At 41.4% G+C, this 14756-nt stretch overlaps 1 protein-coding gene across 2 annotated transcripts in view; it reads right to left on the bottom strand.

Annotated features, from left to right (window-relative positions):
* Nucleotides 1-14756, bottom strand: part of cdc27 (cell division cycle 27) — a 56322-nt gene that overhangs the window by 34142 nt on the left and 7424 nt on the right. For both annotated transcript variants that reach the window (XM_080447447.1, XM_080447448.1), the window contains exons 2-5: nucleotides 13326-13401; nucleotides 9828-9975; nucleotides 2714-2839; nucleotides 1827-1924 (exon numbers count right to left, since the gene is read on the bottom strand). In XM_080447447.1, coding sequence (XP_080303573.1) covers nucleotides 1827-1924; nucleotides 2714-2839; nucleotides 9828-9975; nucleotides 13326-13401 — 448 coding nt within the window. The remainder of the gene's footprint in view (nucleotides 1-1826; nucleotides 1925-2713; nucleotides 2840-9827; nucleotides 9976-13325; nucleotides 13402-14756) is intronic.

Below are 14756 nucleotides of genomic sequence, written 5' to 3'. Positions count from 1 at the left end.
GTGCAGTACGGTGGATATGGCCATATATGGAGATGTGCAGTACGGTGGATATGGCCATATATGGAGATGTGCAGTACGGTGGGGTCCTAGCGACCAAAGAAAAGTGCTGTGGCTAAAGTATTAAAATGTAGTTTTATATTAACTGTACAATATGTAAGTACATTGACGGCGGGGAAAGAAGCCTCAGTATTAGCCAGAGCTCTGATCAACAGTCTGTGTGGAGTGATCGTGTGCTGACCAACCCCGGACGTACTTTTGGAGGTCATTTCAATTATATTAGTAGGATAGTGGTTACCTAGGTGACAAGAGTGATCGGAAAAGAGACCACAGGACATCATAATAATAATAATAACATTAATGGTTACCTAGGTGACAGAGTGACATAATAATAATAGTGGTTACCTAGGTGACAGAGTGACATAACAACATGAATGGTTACCTAGGTGACAGAGTGACATAATAATAATAGTGGTTACCTAGGTGACAGAGTGACATAACAACATGAATGGTTACCTAGGTGACAGAGTGACATAATAATAATAATGGTTACCTAGGTGACAGTGACAATAATAACTAGAAAAAGTGCTCCTCGGAGCACAGGTCGCCGCCAGGTCAGGTAGGTTATTGTGGGCCAGCAATGTTCAGAATTTGCCAGTCAGGATGGAATATAAAAAAATCGTACGGAACCATCTTGATCACTTGACTATAGAGATAATGTGTACTGATTTGCATGATGTTTGGACAAAATTTGCAGGAGTAATATAAAAAAGAAAAATCGGCCTCCTGGTGGCGCTATAATAGGGAAATGTTAAAAGGGTGGCGTTTGTTCTTCAACGTAGTGCGAATGTACGTGCAAAGTTCCACCGCAATCGGACGCTGCGTTCATGATTTGCGGCATTTTGTTCAAAACGGGCCACTCCTGCAAACTTTAGATGTCAATGTTAGCCAATCAGGATGGAATATGACAAATCAAACAGATCCATCTTGATCACATGACTATAGAGATCATGTGTACCGATTTGCGTGACATTTGGATCAAATCTGAAGGCTTAATCTCAAAATATGTATTTTACATAAGTCGGCCTCCTGGTGGCGCTATAAAAGGCTAATGTGAAAAATGCAGGGCAGATGTTTTTCCTTGGCCTCTAGGGAGTGTGCGTGCAAAGTTTCACGCAGATCGGTGCAGTTATAGTTAAAAACACAATTTGGCCTTTTATAGCGCCACCATGAGGCTGATTTGAAAATGTTCAAGTGGCATTTGTTCCTCGGCCTAGGGGGAATCTGCGTGTGAAATTTCACGGAAATCGCAAGCTGCATTCATGATTTGAGGTATTTAGTTCAAAATGGACCAATCCTGCAAACTTTGGAAGCCAACCTTAACCATCAGGATGGAATATGGAAAATCAGACAGATCCGTGTTGATCACATGACTATAGAGATACTGTGTACTGATTTGCGTGATGTTTGGATAAAATCTGTAGGAGTAATATCAAAAAATGGATTTTGCACAAATCGGCCTCCTGGTGGCGCTATAACAGGCCAATCTGAAAAGTTTGGGCCAGAGGTTCTGAATTGGCATCCAGGGAGTGTGTGTGCACAGTTTCGCAGCGGCCGAGCCAACGGTGCCGGAGATTAGCCGCTCACAGACAGATGGACACACGGACGCACGGACACACGGACGGACGGACGGACGGACGGACGGACGGACGGACGGACACACGGACGGACGGACGGACGGACGGACGGACACACGGACGGACAGGGGGTAAAACATACTCTCTCGCCATGCCTTTCGGCCTGGCGGAGACAATAACATTAATGGTTACCTAGGTGACAGAGTGACTGGAAAGGAGACCACAGGAAGGGGTTGAGGGTCAAACTCTTCTGGAAACACTCTGAGCCTTTAGTCTGTCGGTCTGTCTGACTGTAATAAACAACCATACAATATACACACATTATATACACACTGTAACACACACTGTAGACAGGTTTGTTGGATAGGTTGCCATAGTTACATGATGCTAGGTCAGACCACACCACTGAAAGTCTCTCTCGTAGCAGAGATAAGGTGATGAAGTAATAGTAATAGATTACCAGTAGATACGTCCTAGCAGAGTTAAGATGTAGTAATAGTAATGTATTAGTAGTAATAGATTACCAGTAGATGTGTCGTAGCAGATATAAGGTGATGTAGTAATAGTAATAGATTACCAGTAGATGTGTCCTAGCAAAGATAAGGTTATGTAGTAATAGTAATAGATTAGTAGTAATAGATTACCAGTAGATGTGTCCTAGCAGATATAAGGTGAAGTAGTAATAGTAATAGATTACCAGTAGATGTGTCCTAGCAAAGATAAGGTTATGTAGTAATAGTAATAGATTAGTAGTAATAGATTACCAGTAGATGTGTCCTAGCAAAGATAAGGTTATGTAGTAATAGTAATAGATTAGTAGTAATAGATTACCAGTAGATGTGTCCTAGCAAAGATAAGGTTATGTAGTAATAGTAATAGATTAGTAGTAATAGATTACCAGTAGATGTGTCCTAGCAAAGATAAGGTTATGTAGTAATAGTAATGTATTAGTAGTAATAGATTACCAGTAGATGTGTCGTAGCAGATATAAGGTGATGTAGTAATAGTAATAGATTACCAGTAGATGTGTCCTAGCAAAGATAAGGTGATGTAGTAATAGATTAGTAGTAATAGATTACCAGTAGATGTGTCCTAGCAGAGATAAGGTGAAAGAAGCAGAATCTCCAAACTCAGTAACGATGTCTTCATGACTCTTCTGTTTGTTCAGAACTCCTCCCACTAGAACCTGCTCGCCCTCTGCAAGTCTGGAATACATAAAGAAAATATAAATAAAACAAACAATAAAATATAAATAAACAATAAAATATGAATAAAACAATTAGTCTAGAAATACATAAACAACTAGAAAAAGTGCTCCTCAGCTCAGGTAGGTTATTGTGGGCCAGCAATGTTCTGAATTGGCCAATCAGGATGGAATGTGAAAAATTGGACGGATCCGTCTTGATCACTTGACTGTACAGATAATGGCCCTCATTTATCAATGGAGTGTACAAATCAGCTTATTTTTTACCCTATATTTGCCCTTACACCAACGTCCAAGTGAGATTTATCAAAGGATCCTATACAGCCAATCCTAGCGTACATTTGGTCAGAGCTTTGATAAATCTGACGCTTGAAACCGAGCGTCATTTAAATAACACACCCTTAAATATTCTCCAAAGCCCCGATTTTACGACATGAAGAACCAGAACACTTGATAAATGCCCCAAACTGCTGTGTTCTCGCCCATTATTTGGTCTACACCAGTGTTTCCCAACCTTTTTGGTGCCAAGGCACACCTGGCATAGCCAAAAGATCCCAGGGCACACCTAGATATACGGTGTGCATATACTCTGTGTGTGTCTGTGTGTGTCTGTGTGTGTGTGTGTGTGTGTGTGTGTGTGTGTGTGTGTGTGTGTGTGTGTATATATATGTATGTATATATATATATATATATATATATATATATATATATATATATATATATATATATATATATATATATATATATATATATATATATATATATATATATATATATATATATATATATATATATATATATATATATATATATATATATATATATATGTGGCAGGCTACAGATGTATTGCTGCTACAAAATATTTACTCTCATGTACACAAGATGTAATAAAGAAACATTACAAAATGTATTTGGCCTACAAATATATAAACTTGGGTCAGTGCACTGCTGACTGGAGGAGTCTGATTTCACCTTACCAGAGTAAAACGTCTTTGTACTAAACCCAATATACTTCTAAAAACACAACATCCAAACATGTATGACAGCACTCACTCAACAAATAACTTTAAAAAGAAAAAAAAAGGAAAGAGACTGTCTTTGTTTGAAACTTCAGTCCTTTTTTAGAAAAATACATAATAAAACATATTTGTAAAAATAAAATAAAAAATTAGGCCACAATACAAGTGTCTTAGTGTGAAACTTGAGCTTGTTTTGCTGAACACAGAGTTTGTATCCTGGCTGAGACTGATGACAAGCACACACAGAGCTCCCAGTCGCCCACCTGGTATTCCTAAATGTAACCTCAGTAAACTATGTCTAAACCTAACCTTATTCCTAAACGTAACATCAGTAAAACTATACCTAATCCTAAACTTAAATCTACCTTATCCTCAGTAAAACAAATACAAGAAACACTGGTTTGACTCTGTCTGGACCAACCTCTACATCTAGTTTATTATAATGTATAATGTGTCAAACAAAACTGACATTTTCAAATAATATTCCTCATTTTGTAAGTAAAATCAATTGATCAATTTAGACTGCATTTAAATCCAAATACATATATATAAAATATATGAATTATCAACACTACTCTAGATCAGTTGTTCTCAACTTTTTCAAGCCGTGACCCCCCAAAATAATCATATTTGAACTGGGGACCCCCCAAAACAATCATATTTTAATTGGGGACCCCCCAAAATAATCATATTTTAATTGGGGACCCCCCAAAACAATCATATTTTAATTGGGGACCCCCCACCCTGAGTGACAAGCACTTGGAATGTAGGAGTTGAGGCATTATTTTGTTTGACTTGGTTCCACAGATAAAAATTGTGAAAATAGCAGATCTACAAGCTCACAATGCCACACAATGCGAAGCGTTGTGAGCTTGTAGATCTGCTATATTCACAAAATGTTTTGCCTCTTTCTTATATTATTTGACTATTTGACCAGTTTTTATAGTATAGTTTGTTGATTGTAATGGTCTACTTTTTTTTCTCTCTTTTTTTTTGTATTAAAAAGGCCTTAAAAGTCCATAAATGGTCACTTCACTGTCATCTGGGGACCCCCCCAAAATCATGTGGGGACCCCCCCTGGGGGTACCGACCCACAGGTTGAGAACCACTGCTCTAGATGATCTTTTCCCTCTTATGTAGCCTACTGTATGTATTTATTTTAGTTTGCCTTTTCTTTTCCCCACCCCATAATGTCATTCATGTTCTGCCTACAGTGAAATAGCAGCTATCTATTAGATATCTGTTGACAAAAAAAAGGCATTGACTTGTGTGCTGTTTGGGAACAGTTGACAATGCAATGGTTATGTAAAGCTTTTCATCAGCTTATTTGGGGCTTATTTTTATAGACCTGGTTGCTTGTTTTCTTTCGCACAATTTGGCAACACTGCTTCTAATGCTATCAAAAGTAGCTCCGACCATATATTATAATATATGGTCTGTGATCATAGAGTTATAATATATGGTCTGTGATCATAGTTATAATATAAGGTCTGTGATCATAGAGTTATAATATATGGTCTGTGATCACAGAGTTATAATATATGGTCTGTGATCACAGAGTTATAATATATCGTCTGTGATCATAGTTATAATATATCGTCTGTGATCATAGAGTTATAATATATCGTCTGTGATCATAGTTATAATATATCGTCTGTGATCACAGAGTTATAATATATCGTCTGTGATCATAGTTATAATATATCGTCTGTGATCATAGAGTTATAATATATGGTCTGTGATCACAGAGTTATAATATATGGTCTGTGATCATAGAGTTATAATATATCGTCTGTGATCATAGTTATAATATAAGGTCTGTGATCATAGAGTTATAATATATGGTCTGTGATCACAGAGTTATAATATATGGTCTGTGATCACAGAGTTATAATATATCGTCTGTGATCATAGTTATAATATATCGTCTGTGATCATAGAGTTATAATATATCGTCTGTGATCACAGAGTTATAATATATCGTCTGTGATCATAGTTATAATATATCGTCTGTGATCATAGAGTTATAATATATGGTCTGTGATCACAGAGTTATAATATATCGTAATAATTGTGAAAATAGCAGATCTACAAGCTCACAATGCCACACAATGCGAAGCGTTGTGAGCTTGTAGATCTGCTATATTCACAAAATGTTTTGCCTCTTTCTTATATTATTTGACTATTTGACCAGTTTTTATAGTATAGTTTGTTGATTGTAATGGTCTACTTTTTTTTCTCTCTTTTTTTTTGTATTAAAAAGGCCTTAAAAGTCCATAAATGGTCACTTCACTGTCATCTGGGGACCCCCCCAAAATCATGTGGGGACCCCCCCTGGGGGTACCGACCCACAGGTTGAGAACCACTGCTCTAGATGATCTTTTCCCTCTTATGTAGCCTACTGTATGTATTTATTTTAGTTTGCCTTTTCTTTTCCCCACCCCATAATGTCATTCATGTTCTGCCTACAGTGAAATAGCAGCTATCTATTAGATATCTGTTGACAAAAAAAAGGCATTGACTTGTGTGCTGTTTGGGAACAGTTGACAATGCAATGGTTATGTAAAGCTTTTCATCAGCTTATTTGGGGCTTATTTTTATAGACCTGGTTGCTTGTTTTCTTTCGCACAATTTGGCAACACTGCTTCTAATGCTATCAAAAGTAGCTCCGTCTGTGATCAGAGTTATAATATATGGTCTGTGATCATAGAGTTATAATATATGGTCTGTGATCATAGAGTTATAATATATCGTCTGTGATCACAGAGTTATAATATATGGTCTGTGATCACAGAGTTATAATATATCGTCTGTGATCACAGAGTTATAATATATGGTCTGTGATCATAGAGTTATAATATATGGTCTGTGATCATAGAGTTATAATATATGGTCTGTGATCATAGTTATAATATATGGTCTGTGATCACAGAGTTATAATATATGGTCTGTGATCATAGAGTTATAATATATGGTCTGTGATCAGTTATAATATATGGTCTGTGATCACAGAGTTATAATATATGGTCTGTGATCATAGAGTTATAATATATGGTCTGTGATCATAGAGTTATAATATATGGTCTGTGATCATAGAGTTATAATATATGGTCTGTGATCATAGAGTTATAATATATGGTCTGTGATCATAGAGTTATAATATATGGTCTGTGATCATAGAGTTATAATATATGGTCTGTGATCATAGTTATAATATATGGTCTGTGATCATAGAGTTATAATATATCGTCTGTGATCATAGTTATAATATAAGGTCTGTGATCATAGAGTTATAATATATGGTCTGTGATCACAGAGTTATAATATATGGTCTGTGATCACAGAGTTATAATATATCGTCTGTGATCATAGTTATAATATATCGTCTGTGATCATAGAGTTATAATATATCGTCTGTGATCACAGAGTTATAATATATCGTCTGTGATCATAGTTATAATATATCGTCTGTGATCATAGTTATAATATATGGTCTGTGATCACAGAGTTATAATATATGGTCTGTGATCATAGAGTTATAATATATCGTCTGTGATCATAGTTATAATATAAGGTCTGTGATCATAGAGTTATAATATATGGTCTGTGATCACAGAGTTATAATATATGGTCTGTGATCACAGAGTTATAATATATCGTCTGTGATCATAGTTATAATATATCGTCTGTGATCATAGAGTTATAATATATCGTCTGTGATCACAGAGTTATAATATATCGTCTGTGATCATAGTTATAATATATCGTCTGTGATCATAGAGTTATAATATATGGTCTGTGATCACAGAGTTATAATATATCGTCTGTGATCATAGAGTTATACGGTAATATATGGTCTGTGATCACAGAGTTATAATATATGGTCTGTGATCACAGAGTTATAATATATCGTCTGTGATCATAGTTATAATATATGGTCTGTGATCATAGTTATAATATATCGTCTGTGATCACAGAGTTATAATATATGGTCTGTGATCATAGTTATAATATATCGTCTGCGATCACAGAGTTATAATATATGGTCTGTGATCACAGAGTTATAATATATGGTCTGTGATCATAGAGTTATAATATATGGTCTGTGATCATAGAGTTATAATATATCGTCTGTGATCATAGAGTTATAATATATGGTCTGTGATCATAGAGTTATAATATATGGTCTGTGATCATAGTTATAATATATGGTCTGTGATCATAGTTATAATATATCGTCTGTGATCATAGAGTTATAATATATCGTCTGTGATCATAGAGTTATAATATATCGTCTGTGATCATAGTTATAATATATGGTCTGTGATCATAGTTATAATATATCGTCTGTGATCATAGAGTTATAATATATGGTCTGTGATCATAGAGTTATAATATATCGTCTGTGATCATAGTTATAATATATCGTCTGTGATCCATGCTCTGTGGCTGATATCAACAGCCATGGCTGGGACGGTGGATAGGTCTTTCTGTTACTGTATGATCCATCTAAAAGTACCATACAACTGAAAAGTATCGCGGACACGTTACTATGGATCCCACTGCGGACTGCTCTTCATGTGGTCTGTCTGCCAACCAATCATCATGGAATTTCTCCGTGGAGTTTTTTTTTTCACAAAACATTATTTAGCAGTCAACTTTTCTCCAGAGAGGAGCGTGTAGTGTTGATGGACGTTACATCACTACTTGGGTCTAAAAATAGCTACACTACAGAAAACACTACTTGGTTCAAAAGGAGCGACGCTACCATCACGCTGATGGGAAATGTAGTTAAGCTATGTAGCTAGCTACTGCCCAACACTGTGTGTGTGTGTGTGTGTATGTATATGTCACAGTACGTTTGGAGAACCAGTACGATTGAAGACAGAGCGCTCGTTTTTAGGCACGGGGCTCCTTCGGGGCGAGGCGGGGCTTTTCGAGACAGGGTTTATTAGCGAGGCTCGCGAGGAGGAGGAGGAGGACGGCGCTGCGAGGCGGGGGGTTATTACGCGAGGCTCGCGAGGAAGAGGAGCCTCCTCCTCCTCCTCCTCCTCGCGTAATAACCCGTCCCGTCCTGTCCTTCTCTCCTTCTCCTCCTCCTCCGAGGAGGAGAAGGAGAGCGCGGAGAGGCGGGGCTTTGATGCGCCGACGGAGACCTGTCTTTTGTTGTTCCCCCCCACATAGCAACCAGGAAGCTACGCTAGGGGAACCATAATATCTATGAGGGGAACGCTGAACACGCGTTCACACGCACGGCGCGCCGACTTAGTGGAGCTTGAGGCCGAGGAAGCGCGCCGCGAGTGCCCGCGGTGACCGGCCGACGCTCCACTAGTCGACTCAGCGCCGTTTGATTTGTAAACCGATAGGGACAGAATAGTTATTTTCATGGATCACTGTGTGTGTGTGTGTGTGTGTGTGTGTGTGTGTGTGTGTGTGTGTGTGTGTGTGTGTGTGTGTGTGTGTGTGTGTGTGTGTGTGAGAAAGTAAAACAAAAGCCAGAACACAATAAAAGTATCTAAACAGTCCTGCTTTCAATAAACCAAAAAAAGCATGAGCGCGTGCGCGTGTGTGCGCGTGCGTGCGTGCGTGCGTGCGTGCGTGCGTGCGTGTGTGTGTGTGTGAGTGACTGTGTGTGTGTGTGTGGCCATATATGTTTGTGCACAAGCCTGGCTTGTGGCTCCCTCTAGTGCTGGGTGGGTGGTAAAAACGAGCGCGCTTTCTTCAATCGTACTGGTTCTCCAATCATACTGTAACATATATATATATATACACACACACACACACACATGCATGAGGTCATTCAGAGGTTCAGGTGGGCGGGACCAGAACTTTTCCACAATGGATTTGTAGTAGAGTGAGTGTGTGTGTGTGTGTGTGTGTGTGTGTGTGTGTGTGTGTGTGTGTGTGTGTGTGTGTGTGTGTGTGTGTGTGTGTGTGTGTGTGTGTGTGTGTGTGTGTGTGTGTACTTACTTGGATAGTTCTACGCAGCACTTGGCCAGCAGGTAGCGACACTGAGGTGTAGAACAGCTGTGGGCCTTCAGCAGTCTGTAGGCTTTATAAGGTTTTCCTGAGCGGTAGTAGCATGTAGCTAACAGGTACAACGCTTCTTCTGAATGCACTGAAACACATAGACACACTGTTAGCATGTAGCTAACAGGTACAATGCTTCTTCTGAATGCACTGAAACACATAGACACACTGTTAGCATGTAGCTAACAGGTACAACGCTTCTTCTGAATGCACTGAAACACATAGACACACTGTTAGCATGTAGCTAACAGGTACAACGCTTCTTCTGAATGCACTGAAACACATAGACACACTGTTAGCATGTAGCTAACAGGTACAATGCTTCTTCTGAATGCACTGAAACACATAGACACACTGTTAGCATGTAGCTAACAGGTACAATGCTTCTTCTGAATGCACTGAAACACATAGACACACTGTTAGCATGTAGCTAACAGGTACAATGCTTCTTCTGAATGCACTGAAACACATAGACACACTGTTAGCATGTAGCTAACAGGTACAATGCTTCTTCTGAATGCACTGAAACACATAGACACACTGTTAGCATGTAGCTAACAGGTACAATGCTTCTTCTGAATGCACTGAAACACATAGAGACACTGTTAGCATGTAGCTAACAGGTACAATGCTTCTTCTGAATGCACTGAAACACATAGACACACTGTTAGCATGTAGCTAACAGGTACAATGCTTCTTCTGAATGCACTGAAACACATAGACACACTGTTAGCCGAAGGGGGTGCTATGGGGGTCGGCAACCCGTTAGTTCTTCTGACACTATGGGGGCTCGCGCGAGCTCACACCGTCAGCCGCCCGCGAGCCGTCAATCATTAACACAACAATGGCCTCAACCTGGCTGCTTTGCATAACATTGCGTTCTCACTTACGTCCTAAAAAAAAAGTCATTGAAGTAAAGATGAAGTAAAGTTGTCTGATTATTTTAAGTACTTATGTGTGGGTGAGTCTATGTAAAGGAAAATAAAATAATTGATTAATTGAAACAAAAATAAAAACAACAAATTAACAATGCAACAAAATAATAAGAAATATAAATACATTAATAATCACATGTTGAATACAGTATTTCAACTAGCACTGAGCTGAGTGGCTATGTGCACATGCCCGCGCACGTGAGTGCGCGTGACGTCATAAAATATAGCCCCCATAGTTCAAAATTCCACAGCTCACCACTGCTGTTAGCATGTAGCTAACAGGTACAATGCTTCTTTTGAATGCACTGAAACACATAGACACACTGTTAGCATGTAGCTAACAGGTACAATGCTTCTTCTGAATGCACTGAAACACATAGACACACTGTTAGCATGTAGCTAACAGGTACAATGCTTCTTCTGAATGCACTGAAACACATAGACACACTGTTAGCATGTAGCTAACAGGTACAATGCTTCTTCTGAATGCACTGAAACACATAGACACACTGTTAGCATGTAGCTAACAGGTACAATGCTTCTTCTGAATGCACTGAAACACATAGACACACTGTTAGCATGTAGCTAACAGGTACAATGCTTCTTCTGAATGCACTGAAACACATAGACACACTGTTAGCATGTAGCTAACAGGTACAATGCTTCTTCTGAATGCACTGAAACACATAGACACACTGTTAGCATGTAGCTAACAGGTACAACGCTTCTTCTGAATGCACTGAAACACATAGACACACTGTTAGCATGTAGCTAACAGGTACAATGCTTCTTCTGAATCACTTCTGGTCAGACGAAGGAGGAGCCAGGCCCGGAAGCAACCCACAGAGCCCAGAGCCTCCTCGTGTCACCAACACCTACTGCTAACACCCTAAGCCCCCAAGAGACAGTGGGGCAGTAGCATGCCAGTAGGGGGAAGCAGCATGCCAGTAGGGGGCAGTAACATGCCGGTAGGGGGCAGTAGCATGCCAGTAGGGGGCAGTAGCATGCCAGTAGGGGGCAGTAGCATGCCAGTAGGGGGCAGTAGCATGCCAGTAGGGGGCAGTAGCATGCCAGTAGGGGGAAGCAGCATGCCAGTAGGGGGCAGTAGCATGCCAGTAGGGGGCAGTAGCATGCCAGTAGGGGGCAGCAGCATGCCAGTAGGGGGAAGCAGCATGCCAGTAGGGGGAAGTAGCATGCCAGTAGGGGGCAGCAGCATGCCAGTAGGGGGCAGTAGCATGCCAGTAGGGGGCAGTAGCATGCCAGTAGGGGGCAGTAGCATGCCAGTAGGGGGCAGTAGCATGCCAGTAGGGGGCAGCAGCATGCCAGTAGGGGGCAGCAGCATGCCAGTAGGGGGAAGCAGCATGCCAGTAGGGGGCAGTAGCATGCCAGTAGGGGGCAGCAGCATGCCAGTAGGGGGCAGTAGCATGCCAGTAGGGGGAAGCAGCATGCCAGTAGGGGGCAGTAGCATGCCAGTAGGGGGCAGCAGCATGCCAGTAGGGGGCAGTAGCATGCCAGTAGGGGGCAGCAGCATGCCAGTAGGGGGCAGTAGCATGCCAGTAGGGGGCAGCAGCATGCCAGTAGGGGGCAGTAGCATGCCAGTAGGGGGCAGTAGCATGCCAGTAGGGGGCAGCAGCATGCCAGTAGGGGGCAGTAGCATGCCAGTAGGGGGCAGTAGCATGCCAGTAGGGGGCAGCAGCATGCCAGTAGGGGGCAGTAGCATGCCAGTAGGGGGCAGCAGCATGCCAGTAGGGGGCAGTAGCATGCCAGTAGGGGGCAGCAGCATGCCAGTAGGGGGCAGTAGCATGCCAGTAGGGGGCAGTAGCATGCCAGTAGGGGGCAGCAGCATGCCAGTAGGGGGCAGCAGCATGCCAGTAGGGGGCAGTAGCATGCCAGTAGGGGGCAGTAGCATGCCAGTAGGGGGCAGCAGCATGCCAGTAGGGGGCAGTAGCATGCCAGTAGGGGGCAGCAGCATGCCAGTAGGGGGCAGTAGCATGCCAGTAGGGGGCAGCAGCATGCCAGTAGGGGGCAGTAGCATGCCAGTAGGGGGCAGCAGCATGCCAGTAGGGGGCAGTAGCATGCCAGTAGGGGGCAGCAGCATGCCAGTAGGGGGCAGTAGCATGCCAGTAGGGGGCAGTAGCATGCCAGTAGGGGGCAGTAGCATGCCAGTAGGGGGCAGCAGCATGCCAGTAGGGGGCAGTAGCATGCCAGTAGGGGGCAGCAGCATACCAGTAGGGGGCAGTAGCATGCCAGTAGGGGGCAGTAGCATGCCAGTAGGGGGCAGCAGCATGCCAGTAGGGGGCAGTAGCATGCCAGTAGGGGGCAGTAGCATGCCAGTAGGGGGCAGTAGCATGCCAGTAGGGGGCAGCAGCATGCCAGTAGGGGGCAGTAGCATGCCACTTGGGACACAGGCCGGGGTCTGATCAGCCTCGGTCGGGTGGCCTGGAGGAGGGGGTCTGTTGAGAGACCCTAAACACCCAGTGACTCCAGGAAACAACACACTAACCTTCTGCGTAGAGCCTCTCAGCCAGGAACACAGCATCCAGATAGGCGTAGTGGTTCAGAGCCTGCCAGACTGCAGCCTGTCAACACAATATGATATATTATAATAAATATGTAACATATGTATATAACAATACATAATATAATATAGTAATATTATATATAACATTAAATAACAGCCTGCAGCCTGTCAACACAGCTGAAAAAAGCCAACCAACAGACACAAATTAGCTCACATGTAGATCGGCTGCTGGGGTCCTGGTAGGACATAAAACCATCAGTACTAGAGGTCCTGGTAGGACATAAAACCATCAGTAGTAGAGGTCCTGGTAGGACATTAAACCATCAGTACTAGAGGTCCTGGTAAGACATTAAACCATCAGTACTAGAGGTCCTGGTAGGACATAAAACCATCAGTACTAGAGGTCCTGGTAGGACATAAAACCATCAGTACTAGAGGTCCTGGTAGGACATAAAACCATCAGTACTAGAGGTCCTGGTCTTTAAGGTTAGAGGCTATTTAAGGTTAGAGGCTATTTAAGGTTAAAGGCAGTACAGCCTTTATAAAGAGGCTCTTTAAGGTTAAAGGCAGTACAGCCTTTATAAAGAGGCTCTTTAAGGTTAGAGGCTCTTTAAGGTTAAAGGCAGTACAGCCTTTATAAAGAGGCTCTTTAAGGTTAGAGGCTATTTAAGGTTAAAGGCAGTACAGCCTTTATAAAGAGGCTCTTTAAGGTTAGAGGCTATTTAAGGTTAAAGGCAGTACAGCCTTTATAAAGAGGCTCTTTAAGGTTAGAGGCTCTTTAAGGTTAGAGGCAGTACAGCCTTTATAAAGAGGCTCTTTAAGGTTAGAGGCTCTTTAAGGTTAAAGGCAGTACAGCCTTTATAAAGAGGCTCTTTAAGGTTAGAGGCTCTTTAAGGTTAAAGGCAGTACAGCCTTTATAAAGAGGCTCTTTAAGGTTAGAGGCTCTTTAAGGTTAGAGGCAGTACAGCCTTTATAAAGAGGCTCTTTAAGGTTAGAGGCTCTTTAAGGTTAGAGGCAGTACAGCCTTTATAAAGAGGCTCTTTAAGGTTAGAGGCTCTTTAAGGTTAAAGGCAGTACAGCCTTTATAAAGAGGTCGGGATGGAGATAGATTTCTGTTACAGAGAGAGGCCTGAACACCCTAAAGGGCTTAATGAAGATCTATTGCTTGGCCTTTTGTAATGAATTTGGCCTTTTAAATTAGAAGAATAATGCATCTATAGAGTTACATTTGTTACACTTGTCAGTGCAATGAGTTGATATGTGTGTGTCAAAGATGCAAATAAGAGTTTATGCCTCTCTATTTGTGATACTGTGTACTTGAGTATATAAATTGTACTTTGAGTCTATATTAGAGATGCACCGATTAATCGGCCGCCGATTAAAAAAGCCGGTTTTAGGTCACACCGGCTGGAT

The sequence above is a fragment of the Gymnoscopelus braueri genome (assembly GCF_963280865.1).
Source record: "Gymnoscopelus braueri genome assembly, chromosome: 13".
NCBI lineage: Eukaryota > Metazoa > Chordata > Actinopteri > Myctophiformes > Myctophidae > Gymnoscopelus > Gymnoscopelus braueri.
The sequence above is the reverse complement of the archived record's forward strand: the minus strand, read 5'-3'. Positions and strand labels throughout refer to the sequence as shown.